The sequence below is a fragment of the Pseudophryne corroboree genome, chromosome 5 (assembly GCF_028390025.1).
Source record: "Pseudophryne corroboree isolate aPseCor3 chromosome 5, aPseCor3.hap2, whole genome shotgun sequence".
In the NCBI taxonomy this organism is placed as follows: domain Eukaryota; kingdom Metazoa; phylum Chordata; class Amphibia; order Anura; family Myobatrachidae; genus Pseudophryne; species Pseudophryne corroboree.
Genome location: NC_086448.1, coordinates 184,728,269 through 184,746,192, shown reverse-complemented (window position 1 = coordinate 184,746,192; position 17,924 = coordinate 184,728,269). Strand labels below are relative to the sequence as shown.

The 17,924-nt window shown below is 44.9% G+C and overlaps 1 protein-coding gene across 1 annotated transcript in view; it reads right to left on the bottom strand.

The window, feature by feature from the left end:
• The window catches only part of ZMYND11 (zinc finger MYND-type containing 11), a 282,804-nt gene that overhangs the window by 174,331 nt on the left and 90,549 nt on the right, over positions 1–17,924 (bottom strand). Inside the window, exon 3 of the mRNA XM_063921925.1 lies at positions 8,211–8,370. Coding sequence (XP_063777995.1) covers positions 8,211–8,370 — 160 coding nt within the window. The remainder of the gene's footprint in view (positions 1–8,210; positions 8,371–17,924) is intronic.

Below are 17,924 nucleotides of genomic sequence, written 5' to 3'. Positions count from 1 at the left end.
ACATTCATCTCTCACATTTTCTATAATACAAATATAAAAACTAATAACACAAAACAAGTCCCTTAAAATAAATATATATATATATCTCAAATACATCTGGGCAGCACTCATAGGCTGATCATATACATATATATATATATATATATATATATATGGCGAGTGCAACAAAGCCATTTATATTCCCACTCTACGGGTGTCGTGGACAGCCACGAGTGGGAATAGTCCATGTCAGTCGGCGTCGGCATGGTGACCGGATCCCGTGACTACATTTAATTAATGTAATTTACTGACATTTTTAATGAAAATGTTTATCCGTTATAGTAAACATAGTTTTGCTTTTTGTGAGTTATAACTAAACCCTGTAACTGTACTACAGTATTAGTATAAATGTGATTGGTTCCTACTTGGCTGAACAATTTAGACAGTTTTGATTATAGTAAGTAAGGTATGGTTTGACACCATACTTTTATATCCTTCACTGTGGTGGACCTTTTTAAAGGAGATTCACACCCTTCTGAGAGATAAGGTGACAGACCCACCTTTTTTGACCTATTCAGGGGTTGGAGAAAGAAAGGGATAAGGAGAATCCCCGTCTCCAGACCTACTATAATTCCTGTTCCCCTCTCTGTCTTGCTATCCTCATTGATCGAGACTGGAATAACCACCAGGCGATAGAAGTACAGAAAGGAAGAGAGTGGAAATAAAGATACCTTTATGTGGAAGACTACGCCTAAAAAATAGTGAGTCGGGTACGCCTCATATCATCTCATCCCTCCAAAGATTTGGTGAGAAGATACCTTTATGGGATTTGCACAGGTTCTTCATTAGTAAGTTAGGTACGGGCTGGCACCCTACCTGCTTATCTTTCACTGTGGTGGACCCCTAAAGGAGAGATACACCCTTTCTGAAAAAAAGTATAAAGAACAATCAGAATATTCCCTCTCCTGTGTTAAGGAGAATAGGGTGACGGACCTACCCTGTTTGATCCTTTTCGGGGGCGGATAAAAGGGGAGAAGAGATTTTCACCTTCAGGGTTCACCACAATCTTGTTTCCCTTTGTTTTTTCCCTTTAACTTGAGAAATCAAGTTATGCGGGACTGAGAAGAAATTGTGGATATCCTGTCAGTCAGACCAGTGAAGAACATTCAAGGACTATCTCCCAGCCTATGAGTATTAACTCTTATGTATGGTTACATTTATGGTTTGTAAAAGATTTGAAGTGAGCGCTGTCTAAGGTGGTTTCCAATTTTGATTGTAAAAGTTTCACAAGATACATATTTCCTCCAGATACGGTGATAATGCTTCGCCGTTACCTCCTTCCTAGCTCTGATTAGAGTAGGGATGACTTCCCCCGGAATACCTTTCCTAGCTAGGATTTGGTGTTCAACCGCCATCCGTCAAACGTAACCGCGGTAAGTCTTGAAACACACAGGGCCCTTGTTGTAACAGGTCCTCCCTGGGAGGAAGAGGCCACGGATCTTCTGTGAGCATTTCCTGAAGATCTGAATACCAGGCCCTTCGAGGCCAATCTGGAACAATGAGTATTGTCTGCACTCTTGTTCGTCTTATGATTCTCAATATTTTTGAGATGAGTGGCAGTGGAGGAAACACATAGACCGACTGAAACACCCGCGGTGTCACTAGGGCGTCCACCGCCACTGCCTGAGGGTCCCTCGACCTGGAACAATACGTCCGAAGCTTTTTGTTGAGGCGTGACGCCATCATGTCTATTTGAGGAAGTCCCCAACGACTTGTTACCTCTGCAAAGACTTCTTGATGAAGTCCCCACTCTCCTAGATGGAGATCGTGTCTGCTGAAGAAGTCTGCTTCCCAGTTGTCTACTCCCGGAATGAAGACTGCTGACAGAGCGCTTACATGATTTTCCGCCCAGCGAAGAATCCTGGTGGCTTCTGCCATTGCTGCTGTGCTCCTTGTCCCGCCTTGGCGGTTTACATGCGCCACTGTTGTGACGTTGTCTGACTGAATCAGAAGGGGTAGGTTGCGAAGAAGACTCTCCGCTTGTTGTAGGCCGTTGTATGGGATCAGTACTAAATGCCGCTGGCCGGAATCTCGGCGGTCGAAATCCCGACGCCGGAATCCCGACCACACAATCCCGACAGGGGTGGCGAGCGGAAAGCAGCCCCTTGCGGGCTCGCTTCGCTCGCGAAGCTGCGGGCACGGTGCCTCGCTACGCTCGGCACACTATTATATTCTCCCTCTATGGGTGTCGTGGACACCCACGGAGGGAGAATATGTCGGGATTGTGGCGGTCGGGATTCCGGCGTCGGTATTTCGACCGCCGGGACTCCGGCCGGCGGCATCTTGACCGCATCCCCGTTGTATATGGCCCTTAATTCCAGCACACTGATGTGTAGACAAGCCTCTTGGCTTGACCATATTTCCTGAAAATTTCTCCCTTGCGTGACTGCTCCGCATCCTCGGAGGCTCGCGTCCGTGGTCACAAGAACCCAATCTTGAATGCCGAACCTGCGACCCTCTAGAAGATGAGCATTCTGAAGCCACCACAGGAGAGACACCATGGCCCTGGGGGACAGGCTTATCCTCCGATGCATTTGTAGATGGGACCCTGACCACTTGTCCAGAAGGTCCCACTGAAATGTTCTCGCATGGAACCTGCCGAACGGAATGGCCTCGTAGGCCGCCACCATCTTTCCGAATACTCGAGTGCATTGATGAACTGACACTCTTTTTTGGTTTTAGCAGGTCCTTGACCATGTTCTGGAGTTCCTGGGCTTTTTCCATTGGGAGAAAACCCCTCTTTTTTTCCGTGTCCAGAACCATGCCCAAAAATGCCAGCCGAGTCATCGGGACCAACTGCGACTTTGGCAGATTTAGAATCCAGCCGTGTTGTTGTAGTACTCTCAGGGAGAGAGAGACACGCTTTTCAGTAACTGATCTCTTTATCTTGCCTTTATCAGGAGATCGTCCAAGTATGGGATAATTGTGACTCCTTGCTTTCACAGGAGCACCATCATTTCCGCCATTACCTTGGTGAAAATTCTCGGGGCCGTGGAAAGCCCAAACGGCAACGTCTGAAACTGGTAATGACAATCCTGTACAGTGAATCTCAGGTACGCTTGATGAGGCAGATATATGGGGACATGAAGGTATGTATCCTTTATGTCTAGTGACACCATAAAATCCCCCCCTTCCAGGCTGGAGATCACTGCCCGGAGAGATTCCATCTTGAATTTGAACCTTTTCAAATATAGGTTCAGGGATTTTAGATTCAGAATTGGTCTGACCGAGCCATCCGGCTTCGGGACCACAAATAGGGTTGAATAAAACCCTTTCCCCAGTTGCGCTAGGGGAACCTTTATAATCACCTGCTGTTGACACAGCTTTAGTATGGCAGCTGAAACTATTTCCCTCTCTGGGGGAGAAGCTGGCAAGGCCGATTTGAAAAATCGGCATGGAGGCACCTCTTCGAACTCTAGTTTGTAGCCTTGGGATACAATTTCGACCACCCTAGGATCCAAATCCGACTGAACCCAGACTTGGCTGAAGAGCCGAAGACGTGCCCCCACCGGTGCGGACTCCCTCAGCGGAGCCCCAGCGTCATGCGGTGGATTTTATAGAGGCCGGGGAGGACTTCTGTTCCTGGGAACTAGCCGCAGCTGGTGTTCTTTTCCCTCTACCTCTAAGGGGAAGGAAGGAAGAGCCCCGACCCTTTCTGAACTTTTGCGACCGAAAGGACTGCATCTGGTATTGAGGTGTTTTCTTTTGCTGTGGGGGAACATAAGGCAAAAAAGAAGACTTACCCGCGGTAGCTGTGGAAACCAGGTCCGCGAGGCCCTCCCCGAATAAAACTTCACCTTTGTAAGGTAAAGCCTCCATATGTCTCTTTGAATCAGCATCACCAGTCCATTGACGGGTCCACAGGGACCTTCTAGCAGAAACTGCCATGGCATTGGCTCTTGAACCCAACAGCCCAATATCTCTCGCAGCCTCTCTCATATATAACGCTGCATCCTTAATGTGACCCAAGGTCAGCAAAATACTATCTTTATCTAGGGTGTCAATGTCAGATGACAAGTTATTTGTCCACGCTGCAATTGCGCTACCCACCCTTGCCGACGCTACTGCCAGTCTGAGCAGGGCACCCGTATGCGTATAAATTGATTTTAAGGTAGTTTCCTGCCTGCGATTCGCAGGATCCTTGAGGGCTGCCGTGTCCGGGGACGGTAGTGCAACCTTTTTGAACAAGCGCGTTAAGGATTCCCACCGTAACCTATCCTTTGAGGGGAAAGTATACGCCATAATAATTCTCTTGGGAACCTGCAGTCTCTTGTCTGGAGTTTCCCAAGCCTTTCCAAATAAAGCGTTCAGCTCATGAGATGGGGGAAACGTTACCTCAAATATCTTTTCCTTAAACATGCAGACCCCCGTGTCAGGGACATCGGGGTCCTCTGTGATATGCAAAACATCTTTTATTGCAATAATCATATATTGAATACTCTTGGCCACCCTTGGGTGTAACCTTGCATCATCATAGTCGACATTGGAGTCGGAATCCGTGTCGGTATCAGTGTCTGCAATCTGGGAAAAGGGACGTTTATGGGACCCTGAGGGGTCTTGTGACACAGCCAAAGCCATGGATTGACTCCCTGCTTTTTCCTTGGACTCTGCTTTGTCCAATCTCTTATGTAATAAGGTCACATTGGCATTTAAAACATTCCACATATCCAACCAATCAGGTGTCGGCTGTGCCGACGGAGATACCACCACCATCTGCTCTGCATCCTCCCTCGACGAGCCTTCCGCTTCAGACATGTCGACACACACGTACTGACACCCCAACACACACTGGGATATATGAATATGGGGACAGCCCCCCAATAAGGCCCTTTGGAGAGACAGAGAGAGAGTATGCCAGCACACACCCAGCGCCCCTAGATACTGAAAACAAAGTCTCAGCCTGTACAGCGCTTTTTATATATATATATATATATATATATATATATATAAATTATATATATATATATATATATATATATATATATATATATATATATATATTTGCACCAAATAAATGTGCCCCCCCACCTCGTTTTTTGCCCCCTGTTACTTGTTCAGCAGGGGAGAGTCCGGGAGCAGCTACTCTGCAGCATGCTGTGGAGAAAATGGCGCTGGTTAGTGCTGGAGGATCAAGCCCCGCCCCCTCGACGGCGGGCTTCGGTCCCGCTCATTTTTTTATACTGGCGGGGGTTTTATAATATACTGCCTCCGTAGTATCTAATAATGATGCCAGTTTTATGTGAGGTAATTTTTGCTGCCCAGGGCGCCCCCCCTGCACCCTTGCTGTGCCTTGTGTGTGTGTGTGTGTGGGAGCAATGGCGCGCTGCGCGGTACCTCTCTGAAGAACTGAAGTCTTCTGCCGCCTTTGACGTCTTCTTACTTCATTTAAAATTCAGATTTATTATAACAAGTAGCTTATTTTACCAAATTTTGTGGATGATTGAATCAAATAGTTGTACCACACCTGATGGGAATCAGGTCGTTAAAGGGGTTTAAATAGATCCCACACTCAGACCGAGTTTAACTTCTGATGAAGCTAGGTGACCGTGCCTAGGGAAACGCATTAAGTGCCAAGCTGCCATCACCACATGCATTCCATTTTGTGAGGATCCAGATATGGACTTCTAACACGATTATTCCTTGCTTTGGCACTTTCTCTGTGGGACTACACTACTACAGCATTGATTGGAGAGACCCAGCTTTTGCATAAACATCACAGCTTGCCTGCTGTTACTTCCAAGCACCTGGAGGACTCCATCGCCATGGGTAACACCAGCTGTATTTAAATAACACTATTCCCCAGGGAACTTTATTCTTCAGTCCGGGATACCATATGGATGCATACTAGCAGCTATTCCTATTTTGATTCTCAGTCTTGTTTTATGCCCAATTTACTGGTTTTAAGTGACATGGTACATATGTTGTTTAGTGAATAAATTATTTATATGCTTTAATTCATCCACGTTTGGTTATCAATATTGGAGAAACTTCTACTAGCGCCAGTACACTCTTTCTTTTTTACTTCATTTACTTACCCGGCTTCTATCTTCCGGCTCTGTGAGGAGGACGGCGGCGCGGCTCCGGGACGAACAGCGAGGACGACACCTGTGTTCCGACCCTCTGGAGCTAATGGTGTCCAGTAGCCTAAGAAGCAGAGCCCATCAGTCCAGGAAAGTGGGTCTGCTACTCTCCCCTCAGTCCCATGAGGCAGGGAGCCTATTGCCAGCAGTGCTCCCTGAAAATAAAAAACCTAACAAAAGTATTTTCAGAGAAACTCAGTAGAGCTCCCCTGTAGTACATCCAGTCTCCTCTAGGCACAGGATCTAACTGAGGTCTGGAGGAGGGGCATAGAGGGAGGAGCCAGTTCACACCCATCTAAAGTCTTAGGGTGCCCATATCTCCTGCGGAGCCCGTCTATACCCCATGGTCCTTACGGAGTCCCCAGCATCCTCTAGGACGTAAGAGAAATATATATTGGCTGATCAATTGATTGGCCAGTATATCCACCAGTGTGTACCAAGTTGGGTACACACTGGTGGATATATCTGCAGATCAATGGATCTGCAGATATAGCTATAGCCGGATCGGGCAGTGTGTTATACATACATACGTCTGACTGGCATCACGAAATGGGCGGGCACTTACATGCGACCGCCCCGTTCAGTCGTCAATCACGCCGGCTGCAGCAGGAAGTGTACAGGCGGTAGGCTGACAGCCCGTACACACACAACAATGTACCAATATAGCTGTAGATATATTGGTCATTGTGTGTGCTGCAGGGCCGACGCGTTATGTCTGTGAAAGACGACGTTCACAGACATATTGTTGGTACACACTGGCCAACGGACTAGCAATATATAGGCTGATCAATAGATCTGCCGATATATATCGGCCAGTGTGTACCCACCATTAGTCTCAAGTACTTTTCAATGTAAATAAAAAATAATTCAGTGACTGTCACATCGCTAATCAATAAGAAGTTCTGAGACTATTTTTGCTCATATCTTGGAGTCTTTGAGAGAAGACAGAGTAAGATACATCTCCGTTAATATCACAAGGCTCACATAAGTGCTAATATGCTCGGTTAACGTCCATTAAGGTAAAACGCCATCGATTTTTATGCAAGGGGGAAAACGGCTCACAAGCATAAGGCCTTAATGCTAAAATTGTATGGGAGAGGGACACAAACAAGATAAAACAAACCTACACACACACACACACACAATTTAAATTGAAAATAAGTACATATGGGGATCACTATGATATCCCGGCGCTCACCGCGCTTTTGACCTTCAGTCGCCACAGGGTTATATTCCCCCTCGAGTGGGGATTTCAGCCGGCGTTCAGGATTCCGACGCCGGTCTCCTGACAGCCAGGATCCCGACAACCGTTAAATTGCCCCCCTCCCCATAAAATCAAAGAAAAATAAATACATATAAGAAGCAACATTTGATACGTCTGTCACTGTAACCATAAACATGCCTCAAAAATATAATTAAAAGTATCTGTTAAAAAAAAAAAAAAAAAAAAAAATATATATATATATATATATATATATATATATATACACATATACATATACATACACAGGTTGAGTATCCCATATCCAAATATTCTGAAATACGGAATATTCCGAAACACAGAATTTTTTGAGTGAGTGAGAGTGAGATAGTGAAACATTTGTTTTCTGATGGCTCAATGTACACAAAATTTGTTTAATACACAAAGTTATTAAAAATATTGTATTAAATGACCTTCAGGCTGTGTGTATAAGGTGTATATGAAATATCAATGAATTATGTGTATGTACAAACACTTTGTTTAATGCACAAAGTATATTATAACATTGGCTAAAATGACCTTCAGGCTGTGTGTATAAGGTGTATATGAAACATAAATGCATTCTGTGCTTACCTTGGGTCCCATTGCCATGACATCTCATTATGATATGCAAATATTCCAAAATACGGAAAAATCCAATATCCAAAATACTTCTGGTCCCAAGCATTTTGGATAAGGGATACTCAACCTGTATATATATTCTTCTTATGACAGTTTAACATTTTATACTTTGATCAGATGACATACCTTGGTTGATCACTGAATCTGGTGATTTTTACAAAGGCAAATTAGAATTAAAACGCATTCTCTTGTATAAGATTATGACTTACAATTTCATCCCCCGGCAACCAGTATCCTTCCTGCTCAATACCAGCTTTAGACCCCTTACATCCTACGGTTAGCGTCTCCACTATCAAGCCATCCTTTACAGCAAGACTAAGTTGTCGTGTGATTTCTTTAGGATGCATCCCGTGAACACGAGTCATATACCTGATTAAAAATAAGTAAACAATAGTTAGCCTCCCTCTTTGGAAAACAAAACAGGCAAAAAGGGAAAGCAGCAATTAGTATTAATATCATCATACTATTATTATATTAAGGACAACTGTACATTTCTTTATCATTCACATCTGTCTCTGCCCCATTGGATCTTTCAGTATGAATTCCTTAACATGCAAAAACACACTAGGATGCTAGGATATGCAACCAATTAACTTATCAGAACGTGTAAGGACCGTAGGTGGAAACTGGAGCACAGGTCATATATACATACTCCACAATGCAAACGCGCTGGTTGGAACTGAACACATTATCCAAAAGCTGTGAGACAGCAATGCTAACCAATGAACTGCCAATTAAAGAATGCTATTTGTAACTTGTAAAAATGGTAAAAAAAACAATCACAATGCGCTACCAATGGTGTAGGAGCAGCCTACCACTGACACAGGAACCTTCACCAAAATTCCAAGATATACATATACAAAGAAAAATGGAAAGTGGTGGGCGCAACACCATATAATCTTACATATAAGAAAACGATGGACTGAAGGATTCTCTCTTAGTCCGACAGCAAGGGCTTAGTGGGTCTGAAGTGAATTCTCTCTGTATGTCTTCTCAAGGTATGGTTTTTATCTCGGTATGAAGAGACAAATCATAGAACAGACCAGTTTGACAAAAGACAACAGATTTATTCACACTAAGCACTCACAATTTGACAGTTAAAACGAGCATGTAACCACATGTGAAGTGGATGGAGCTAGCTGGCATCTGGTACTCAAAGTTACCCTCCCAAAAGGTACTGGAAACTCCGGAATCCACAGCACATCAGGAGAAAACGACAGTCCAGGTCAAACAGCTAGAGCCAGCTGGTGGCGTTCGATTGTGAAGGACTTTTCGTCAAAAAAAACGGACTTTCCAAATTCGACTTTTTGAAATTCGACATTTGTCAAATTCGACATTTCTGCAATGGTAGCAAAACTAGGTTTACCCTGCACCAGACTAATTATAATTGGATGACTGAATCATGAGAACCAACTAAACAGAAACAAATTAGGCCCGAATGGGCAGCTGTTCTTACGTTGGAGGTGCTCCCAGGAATAGTGTACCAGATACAAATTAATTTGGTGGGTGTGGAAGAGCCCACACCCCACCAAACAGAAGAAATTCCTATGTTTGGAGCACTCTTTTATATAATGTGTATGTATGAATGGATGAAAACTGTATTTAGTTTAAAACTTAGCTTTTATTCATCAAATACTCAACTAAAAAATGATAACAGGGGTATTCTAGAAATATCAATTAATTATTCCCCTTCTAAACAGTGGTAAAAATATAAATAAATAAGAGCAAATACTCTCGTCTTGAAATTATGTATTTTGCTCAAAAATTGATGACAGGAAATGATAGTAATCTATCAAACTTATCCAAAAAGCAGCAGTAGTGATATTGGTGATATATATTCTATACAATCAGAAAGGTTATTTTAGAAAATTGATTAATCTTTAGATATTCAACTTCAATATCTCATATAAGGTCCAATCTGATAATACATGTTTGAATTTCACCTGGCGGTATAAATAATACTATACATATAGGATCGACTTCTCCCCATATTTCACAATAATTTTTTGTACATCAAATACTAACATCCCTTCCATGCAGAAGAGAGAATGCTATCCATGTCTGTGTAGAGACACATAAAGAATACATAGTTGCAATTAAATTATACTGAACACTCTATCTACATATTGGTTCATTTGTATCTTTAAGTAGAAAGCTGACACACTAATGTTTATATCAGCTGATTATGTAACAGATGCAGATATCTTAAACAGCCACTATTTGCAAGGACCACATCCTAATCATAATGTAACAGACCACATCATATACATTAGGGCTCCTGTATAATTTATTGATTAGCTGTATTCAGAAAACATATTGTTGCATAGAGAATTTGAGAAAACACGATCATATTATACTGTGTCTTTGACAGTGGAAAGAAAAGATTGGTTTACACTGGCATGGATAGTAGAAAATTAGATGGTGACACTCTAGTCTGCTAGTCCCATCTGCTGTCTAACCTCATCCGTGAGCGGAGGAAAGATGAGAGTAGGACCGTCGACTGTGTCACGGAAAAAAGTAAAGCTGGCGCACTGGCTAGAGACCCCGTCGTGGTGTTAGATGGGCCCTGATGCTTATATGCCTTGCAAGGTCCTAAATGCGCCACTTGGGCCAGAGCCAGAGTCCGAAAATGAAAAGAACCACAGTGACAGAGTAGGTCACAATTATGTTGGTATCGCTAAATCATTAGAAAGCATTTGAGTTATGTACTGAGATTACACACACCAGAATTGCTCCTAGTGGAAAATATGACTATTGCTGGAAAACTATTGTAATTATTTTCTTAATAGGCACAGATTGAAACAGTTTCTCAGGTATTCATATCCACATTGATTGCACCTTGCTTGTTGCCATATTTCTTATAAAGGTTGGTACCTATTTTATTATCAAAAGTACACAAACATAGCTCGTCACATGTGAGACTATGTGAGCCAGGTGAGCAAGCCCAGGTGGTGAAACGTACGTACAACAAACGGCCTAACGCACGGACTCCTCACTGCAGGGGGAGCCGTGACCAGCAGCAGCAATCCAGAGCGTTTGAGCGGCTATGATTGACTGAGTTCGGGGATATCGCGCTCAAGAGTGGTAACGTACATTGACCTGTGGGTTAGACACACTTACCCGACACTCCCCACATCCTTTCCTCTCCTGTTAATCCTCACTTTCACGGACGGACACCTGGTCTCCGGTGGCGCATCCGGACCCTGCAAGGCAAGCGGCAACAGGGTTCGCCTAACACCACATACGGCTTCTCAGGTTGCCGTCCGCTGTCTCTTTTTCCACGGCACAGCCCACGATCCTACTCTCATCTGTCCTCCGCTCTAATGATGAGGTCAGACAGCAGATGGGATCAGTGAACTGGAGTGCCGACTACCTTTCTTTTTCTTTTTCTAGATTTATAGTCTCACATGTGACGAGCTATGTTTGTGTACTTTTGATAATAAAATAGGTACCAACCTTTATAAGAAATATGGCAACAAGCAAGGTGCAATCAATGTGGATATGAATACCTGAGAAACTGTTTCAATCTGTGCCTATTAAGAAAATAATTACAATAGTTTTCCAGCAATAGTCATATTTTCCACTAGGAGCAATTCTGGTGTGTGTAATCTCAGTACATAACTCAAATGCTTTCTAATGATTTAGCGATACCAACATAATTGTGACCTACTCTGTCACTGTGGTTCTTTTCATTTTCGGACTCTGGCTCTGGCCCAAGTGGCGCATTTAGGACCTTGCAAGGCATATAAGCATCAGGGCCCATCTAACACCACGACGGGGTCTCTAGCCAGTGCGCCAGCTTTACTTTTTTCCGTGACACAGTCGACGGTCCTACTCTCATCTTTCCTCCGCTCACGGATGAGGTTAGACAGCAGATGGGACTAGCAGACTAGAGTGTCACCATCTAATTTTCTACTATCCATGCCAGTGTAAACCAATCTTTTCTTTCCACTGTCAAAGACACAGTATAATATGATCGTGTTTTCTCAAATTCTCTATGCAACAATATGTTTTCTGAATACAGCTAATCAATAAATTATACAGGAGCCCTAATGTATATGATGTGGTCTGTTACATTATGATTAGGATGTGGTCCTTGCAAATAGTGGCTGTTTAAGATATCTGCATCTGTTACATAATCAGCTGATATAAACATTAGTGTGTCAGCTTTCTACTTAAAGATACAAATGAACCAATATGTAGATAGAGTGTTCAGTATAATTTAATTGCAACTATGTATTCTTTATGTGTCTCTACACAGACATGGATAGCATTCTCTCTTCTGCATGGAAGGGATGTTAGTATTTGATGTACAAAAAATTATTGTGAAATATGGGGAGAAGTCGATCCTATATGTATAGTATTATTTATACCGCCAGGTGAAATTCAAACATGTATTATCAGATTGGACCTTATATGAGATATTGAAGTTGAATATCTAAAGATTAATCAATTTTCTAAAATAACCTTTCTGATTGTATAGAATATATATCACCAATATCACTACTGCTGCTTTTTGGATAAGTTTGATAGATTACTATCATTTCCTGTCATCAATTTTTGAGCAAAATACATAATTTCAAGACGAGAGTATTTGCTCTTATTTATTTATATTTTTACCACTGTTTAGAAGGGGAATAATTAATTGATATTTCTAGAATACCCCTGTTATCATTTTTTAGTTGAGTATTTGATGAATAAAAGCTAAGTTTTAAACTAAATACAGTTTTCATCCATTCATACATACACATTATATAAAAGAGTGCTCCAAACATAGGAATTTCTTCTGTTTGGTGGGGTGTGGGCTCTTCCACACCCACCAAATTAATTTATTTCTGCAATGGTACAAATGCGGCAATTCGACAAAAGTATATTCAATTGAAGTTTGTAAATTCGACAACAGTGCTTTTAGACAGTAAATTCGTCATTTTCAATCCGCCACACTTTGCTGGCGGAATCTAATAAAAAAAATTTAAAACATGTTTTTTTGTGTGGTTTTTTTTATTGGTAATAGCATATCTATTTATATTAGAAGGGATTAGGTACTTGGTTTGTCTATTTTGGAGGCACAAGTATTATTTATATATTTTTAAAAATATTATTTTAATTTTTTTATATGGAATGTTAAAAATCAGAAAAAAAATTGCGTGGGGTCCCCCCTCCTAAGCATAACCAGCGTCGGGCTCTTCGAGCTGGTCCTGGTTCTAAAAATCCGGGAGAAAAACTGACAGGGGATCCCCCGTATTTTTAAAACCAGCACCGGGCTCTGCGCCTGGTGCAAAAAATACGGGGGACAAAAAGTGTAGGGGTCCCCCGTATTTTTTACACCAGCATCGGGCTCCACTAGCTGGACAGATAATGCCACAGCCGGGGGTCACTTTTATACAGCGCCCTGCGGTCGTGGCATTAAATACCCAACTAGACACCCCTGGCCGGGGTACCCTGGGGGAGTGGGGACCCCTTCAATCAAGGGGTCCCCCCCCAGCCACCCAAGGGCCAGGGGTGAAGCCCGAGGCTGTCCCCCCCATGCAAGGGCTGCGGATGGGGGGCTGATAGCCTTGAGAAAATTGAAAGAATATTGTTTTTTCCAGTAGTACTACAAGTCCCAGCAAGCCTCCCCGCAAGCTGGTACTTGGAGAACCACAAGTACCAGCATGCGGGAGAAAAACTGGCCCGCTGGTACCTGTAGTTCTACTGGGCAAAAAAATACCCAAATAAAAAATAAGAATTTACTTACCGGTAATTCTATTTCTCGTAGTCCGTAGTGGATGCTGGGGACTCCGTAAGGACCATGGGGAATAGCGGGCTCCGCCGGAGACTGGGCACTCTAAAGAAAGATTTAGTACTATCTGGTGTGCACTGGCTCCTCCCTCTATGCCCCTCTCCCAGACCTCAGTTAAGGAAACTGTGCCCGGAAGAGCTGACATTACAAGGAAAGGATTTTGGAATCCCGGGTAAGACTCATACCAGCCACACCAATCACACCGTATAACTTGTGATAAACTTACCCAGTTAACAGTATGAATAACCAACAGAGCATCAACCAATGGATGCCAACATAACATAACCCTTTATTAAGCAATAACTATATACACGTATTGCAGAAATTCCGCACTCGGGACGGGCGCCCAGCATCCACTACGGACTACGAGAAATAGAATTACCGGTAAGTAAAATCTTATTTTCTCTAACATCCTAGTGGATGCTGGGGACTCCGTAAGGACCATGAGGATTATACCAAAGCACCCAAACGGGCGGGAGAGTGCAGATGACTCTGCAGCACCAAATGGGCAAACACCAGGTCCTCCTCAGCCAGGGTATCAAACTTGTAGAACTTTGCAAATGTGTTTGAACCCGACCAAGTAGCAGCTCGGCAAAGCTGTAATGCCGAGACCCCTCGGGCAGCCGCCCAAGAAGAGCCCACCTTCCTTGTGGAATGGGCTTTTACTGATTTTGGATGCGGCAATCCAGCCGCAGAATGAGCCTGCTGAATCGTGTTACAGATCCAGCGAGCAATGGTTTGCTTTGAAGCAGGAGCACCCAGCTTGTTGGATGCATACAGGATAAACAGCGAGTCAGTCTTCCTGACTCCAGCCGTCCTGGCAACATAGATCTTCAAAGCCCTGACTACATCAAGCAACTTGGAATCCTCCAAGTCACGAGTAGCTGCAGGCACCACAATGGGATGGTTCAGATGAAAAGATGACACCACCTTTGGCAGAAACTGCGGACGAGTTCGCAATTCTGCCCTGTCCATATGGAAAACCAGATAGGGGCTTTTACATGACAAAGCCGCCAATTCTGACACACGCCTAGCTGAGGCTAGGGCCAACAGCATGACCACTTTCCACGTGAGATACTTTAGCTCCACCGTCTTAAGTGGCTCAAACCAGTGGGATTTCAGGAAAGCCAAGATCACGTTAAGATCCCAAGGTGCCACTGGTGGCACAAAAGGAGGCTGAATATGCAGCACTCCCTTAACAAACGTCTGAACCTCAGGCAGTGAAGCCAGTTCTTTTTGAAAGAAAATGGATAGGGCCGAAATCTGGACCTTTATGGACCCTAATTTTAGGCCCATAGTCACACCTGACTGTAGGAAGTGCAGGAATCGACCCAGCTGGAATTCCTCTGTAGGGGCCTTCCTGGCCTCACACCAAGCAACATATTTTCGCCATATACGGTGATAATGTTTTGCTGTCACGTCCTTCCTAGCCTTTATCAATGTAGGAATAACTGCTTCCGGAATGCCCTTTTCTGCTAGGATCCGGTGTTCAACCGCCATGCCATCAAACGCAGCCACGGTAAGTCTTGGAACAGACAGGGCCCTTGTTGTAACAGGTCCTGTCTGAGAGGCAGAGGCCATGGGTCCTCTGTGAGCATTTCTTGCAATTCCGGGTACCAAGTCCTTCTTGGCCAATCCGGAACAATGAGTATTGTTCTCACTCCTCTTTTTCTTACAATTCTCAGCACCTTTGGTATGAGAGGAAGAGGAGGAAACACGTAGACCGACTGGAACACCCACGGTGTTACTAGTGCGTCCACAGCTATCGCCTTAGGGTCCCTTGACCTGGCGCAATATCTTTTTAGCTTTTTGTTGAGACGGGACGCCATCATGTCCACCTGTGGCAGTTCCCATCGATTTGCAATCTGCGTGAAGACTTCTTGATGAAGTCCCTACTCTCCCGGGTGGAAGTCGTGTCTGCTGAGGAAGTCTGCTTCCCAGTTGTCCACTCCCGGAATGAACACTGCTGACAGTGCTAGTACGTGATTCTCCGCCCAACGAAGAATCCTGGTGGCTTCTGCCACTGCCACCCTGCTTCTTGTGCCGCCCTGGCGGTTTACATGGGCCACTGCCGTGATGTTGTCTGACTGAATCAGCACTGGTTGGTTTCGAAGCAGAGGCTCCGCTTGACTCAGGGCGTTGTATATGGCCCTTAGTTCCAGGATATTGATGTGCAGACAAGTCTCCTGACTTGACCACAACCCTTGGACGTTTCTTCCTTGAGTGACTGCCCCCCACCCTCGGAGGCTTGCATCCGTGGTCACCAGGACCCAGTCCTGTATGCCGAATCTGCGGCCCTCGAGGAGGTGAGCACCTTGTAGCCACCACAGAAGAGACACCCTGGCCCTGGGGGACAGGGTGATCATCCGATGCATCTGAAGATGCGATCCGGACCACTTGTCCAGCAGATCCCACTGAAAGATTCTCGCATGGAACCTGCCGAAGGGAATGGCTTCGTATGACGCCACCATCTTTCCCAGGACTCGCGTGCAGCGATGCACCGACACCTGTTTTGGCTTTAGGAGGTCTCTGACCAGAGTCACGAGCTCCTGAGCCTTCTCCTCCGGGAGAAACACCTTCTTCTGGTCTGTGTCCAGAATCATGCCCAGGAAGGGCAGACGCGTCGCAGGAATCAGCTGCGACTTTGGAATGTTCAGAATCCAGCCGTGCTGACGCAACACTTCCTGAGAGTGTGCTACGCTGATCAGCAACTGCTCCCTGGACCTCGCCTTTATGAGGAGATCGTCCAAGTATGGGATAATTGTAACCCCTTGCTTCCGAAGGAGCACCATCATTTCCGCCATCACTTTGGTAAAAACTCTCGGTGCCGTGGACAGGCCAAACGGCAACGTCTGGAATTGGTAATGACAGTCCCGTACCACAAACCTGAGGTACTCCTGATGAGGCGGATAAATGGGGACGTGCAAGTAAGCATCCTTGATGTCCAGAGACACCATAAAATCCCCTTCCTCCAGGCTTGCAATAACCGCTCTGAGCGATTCCATTTTGAACTTGAATTTCTTCAGATAAATGTTCAGGGATTTTAAATTTAAAATGGGTCTGACCGAACCGTCCGGTTTCGGTACCACAAACATAGTGGAATAGTAGCCCCTTCCCCTTTGAAGGGGGGGGACCTCTACCACCACCTCCTGGAGAAAAAGTTTGTGAATTGCCTCCAACACTATCTCCCTTTCTATGGGGGAAGTTGGTAAGGCCGATTTTAGGTAACGGTGAGGGTGCATCACCTCGAATTCCAGCCTGTATCCCCGAGACACAATTTGTATAGCCCAAGGATCCACCTGTGAGTAAACCCACTGGTGGCTGAAAAGTCGGAGACGCGCCCCCACGGCTCCTGGCTCCGCCTGTGGAGCCCCAGCGTCATGCGGTGGATTTAGTGGAAGCCGGGGAAGACTTTTGTTCCTGGGAACTAACTGCATGGTGCAGCTTTTTTCCTCTACCCCTGCCTCTGGCAAGAAAGGACGCACCTCTGACCTTCTTGCTCCTCTGAGAACGAAAGGACTGCATTTGGTAATACGGTGCTTTCTTAGGTTGTGGAGGGACATAAGGCAAGAAATTTGACTTCCCAGCCGTAGCTGTGGAAACTAGGTCCGAGAGACCGTCCCCAAACAATTCCTCACCCTTATAAGGTAAAACCTCCATGTGTTTTTTAGAGTCGGTATCCCCTGTCCATTGCCGAGTCCATAAGACCCTTCTGGCAGAAATGGACATTGCGTTAACTCTAGAGCCTGTCAGGCAAATGTCCCTCTGGGCATCCCGCATATATAGGACCGCGTCCTTGATATGTGCCAGGGTCAGTAGAACAGTGTCCCTGTCCAGGGTATCTAACTCCTCAGACAGAGAATCCGTCCATGCAGCTACCGCACTACACATCCAGGCCGAAGCAATTGCTGGCCTCAGCAGTGTGCCTGAATGTGTATAAACCGACTTCAGGATAGCTTCCTGCTTTCTATCCGCAGGATCCTTTAGGGCGGCCGTATCCGGAGACGGCAGGGCCACCTTCTTGGACAAGCGTGTCAACGCCTTGTCTACCCTAGGGGAGGATTCCCAGCGTAACCTGTCCGTTGGCGGGAAAGGATACGCCATAAGTAATCTCTTGGAAACTATCACCTTCCTGTCAGGG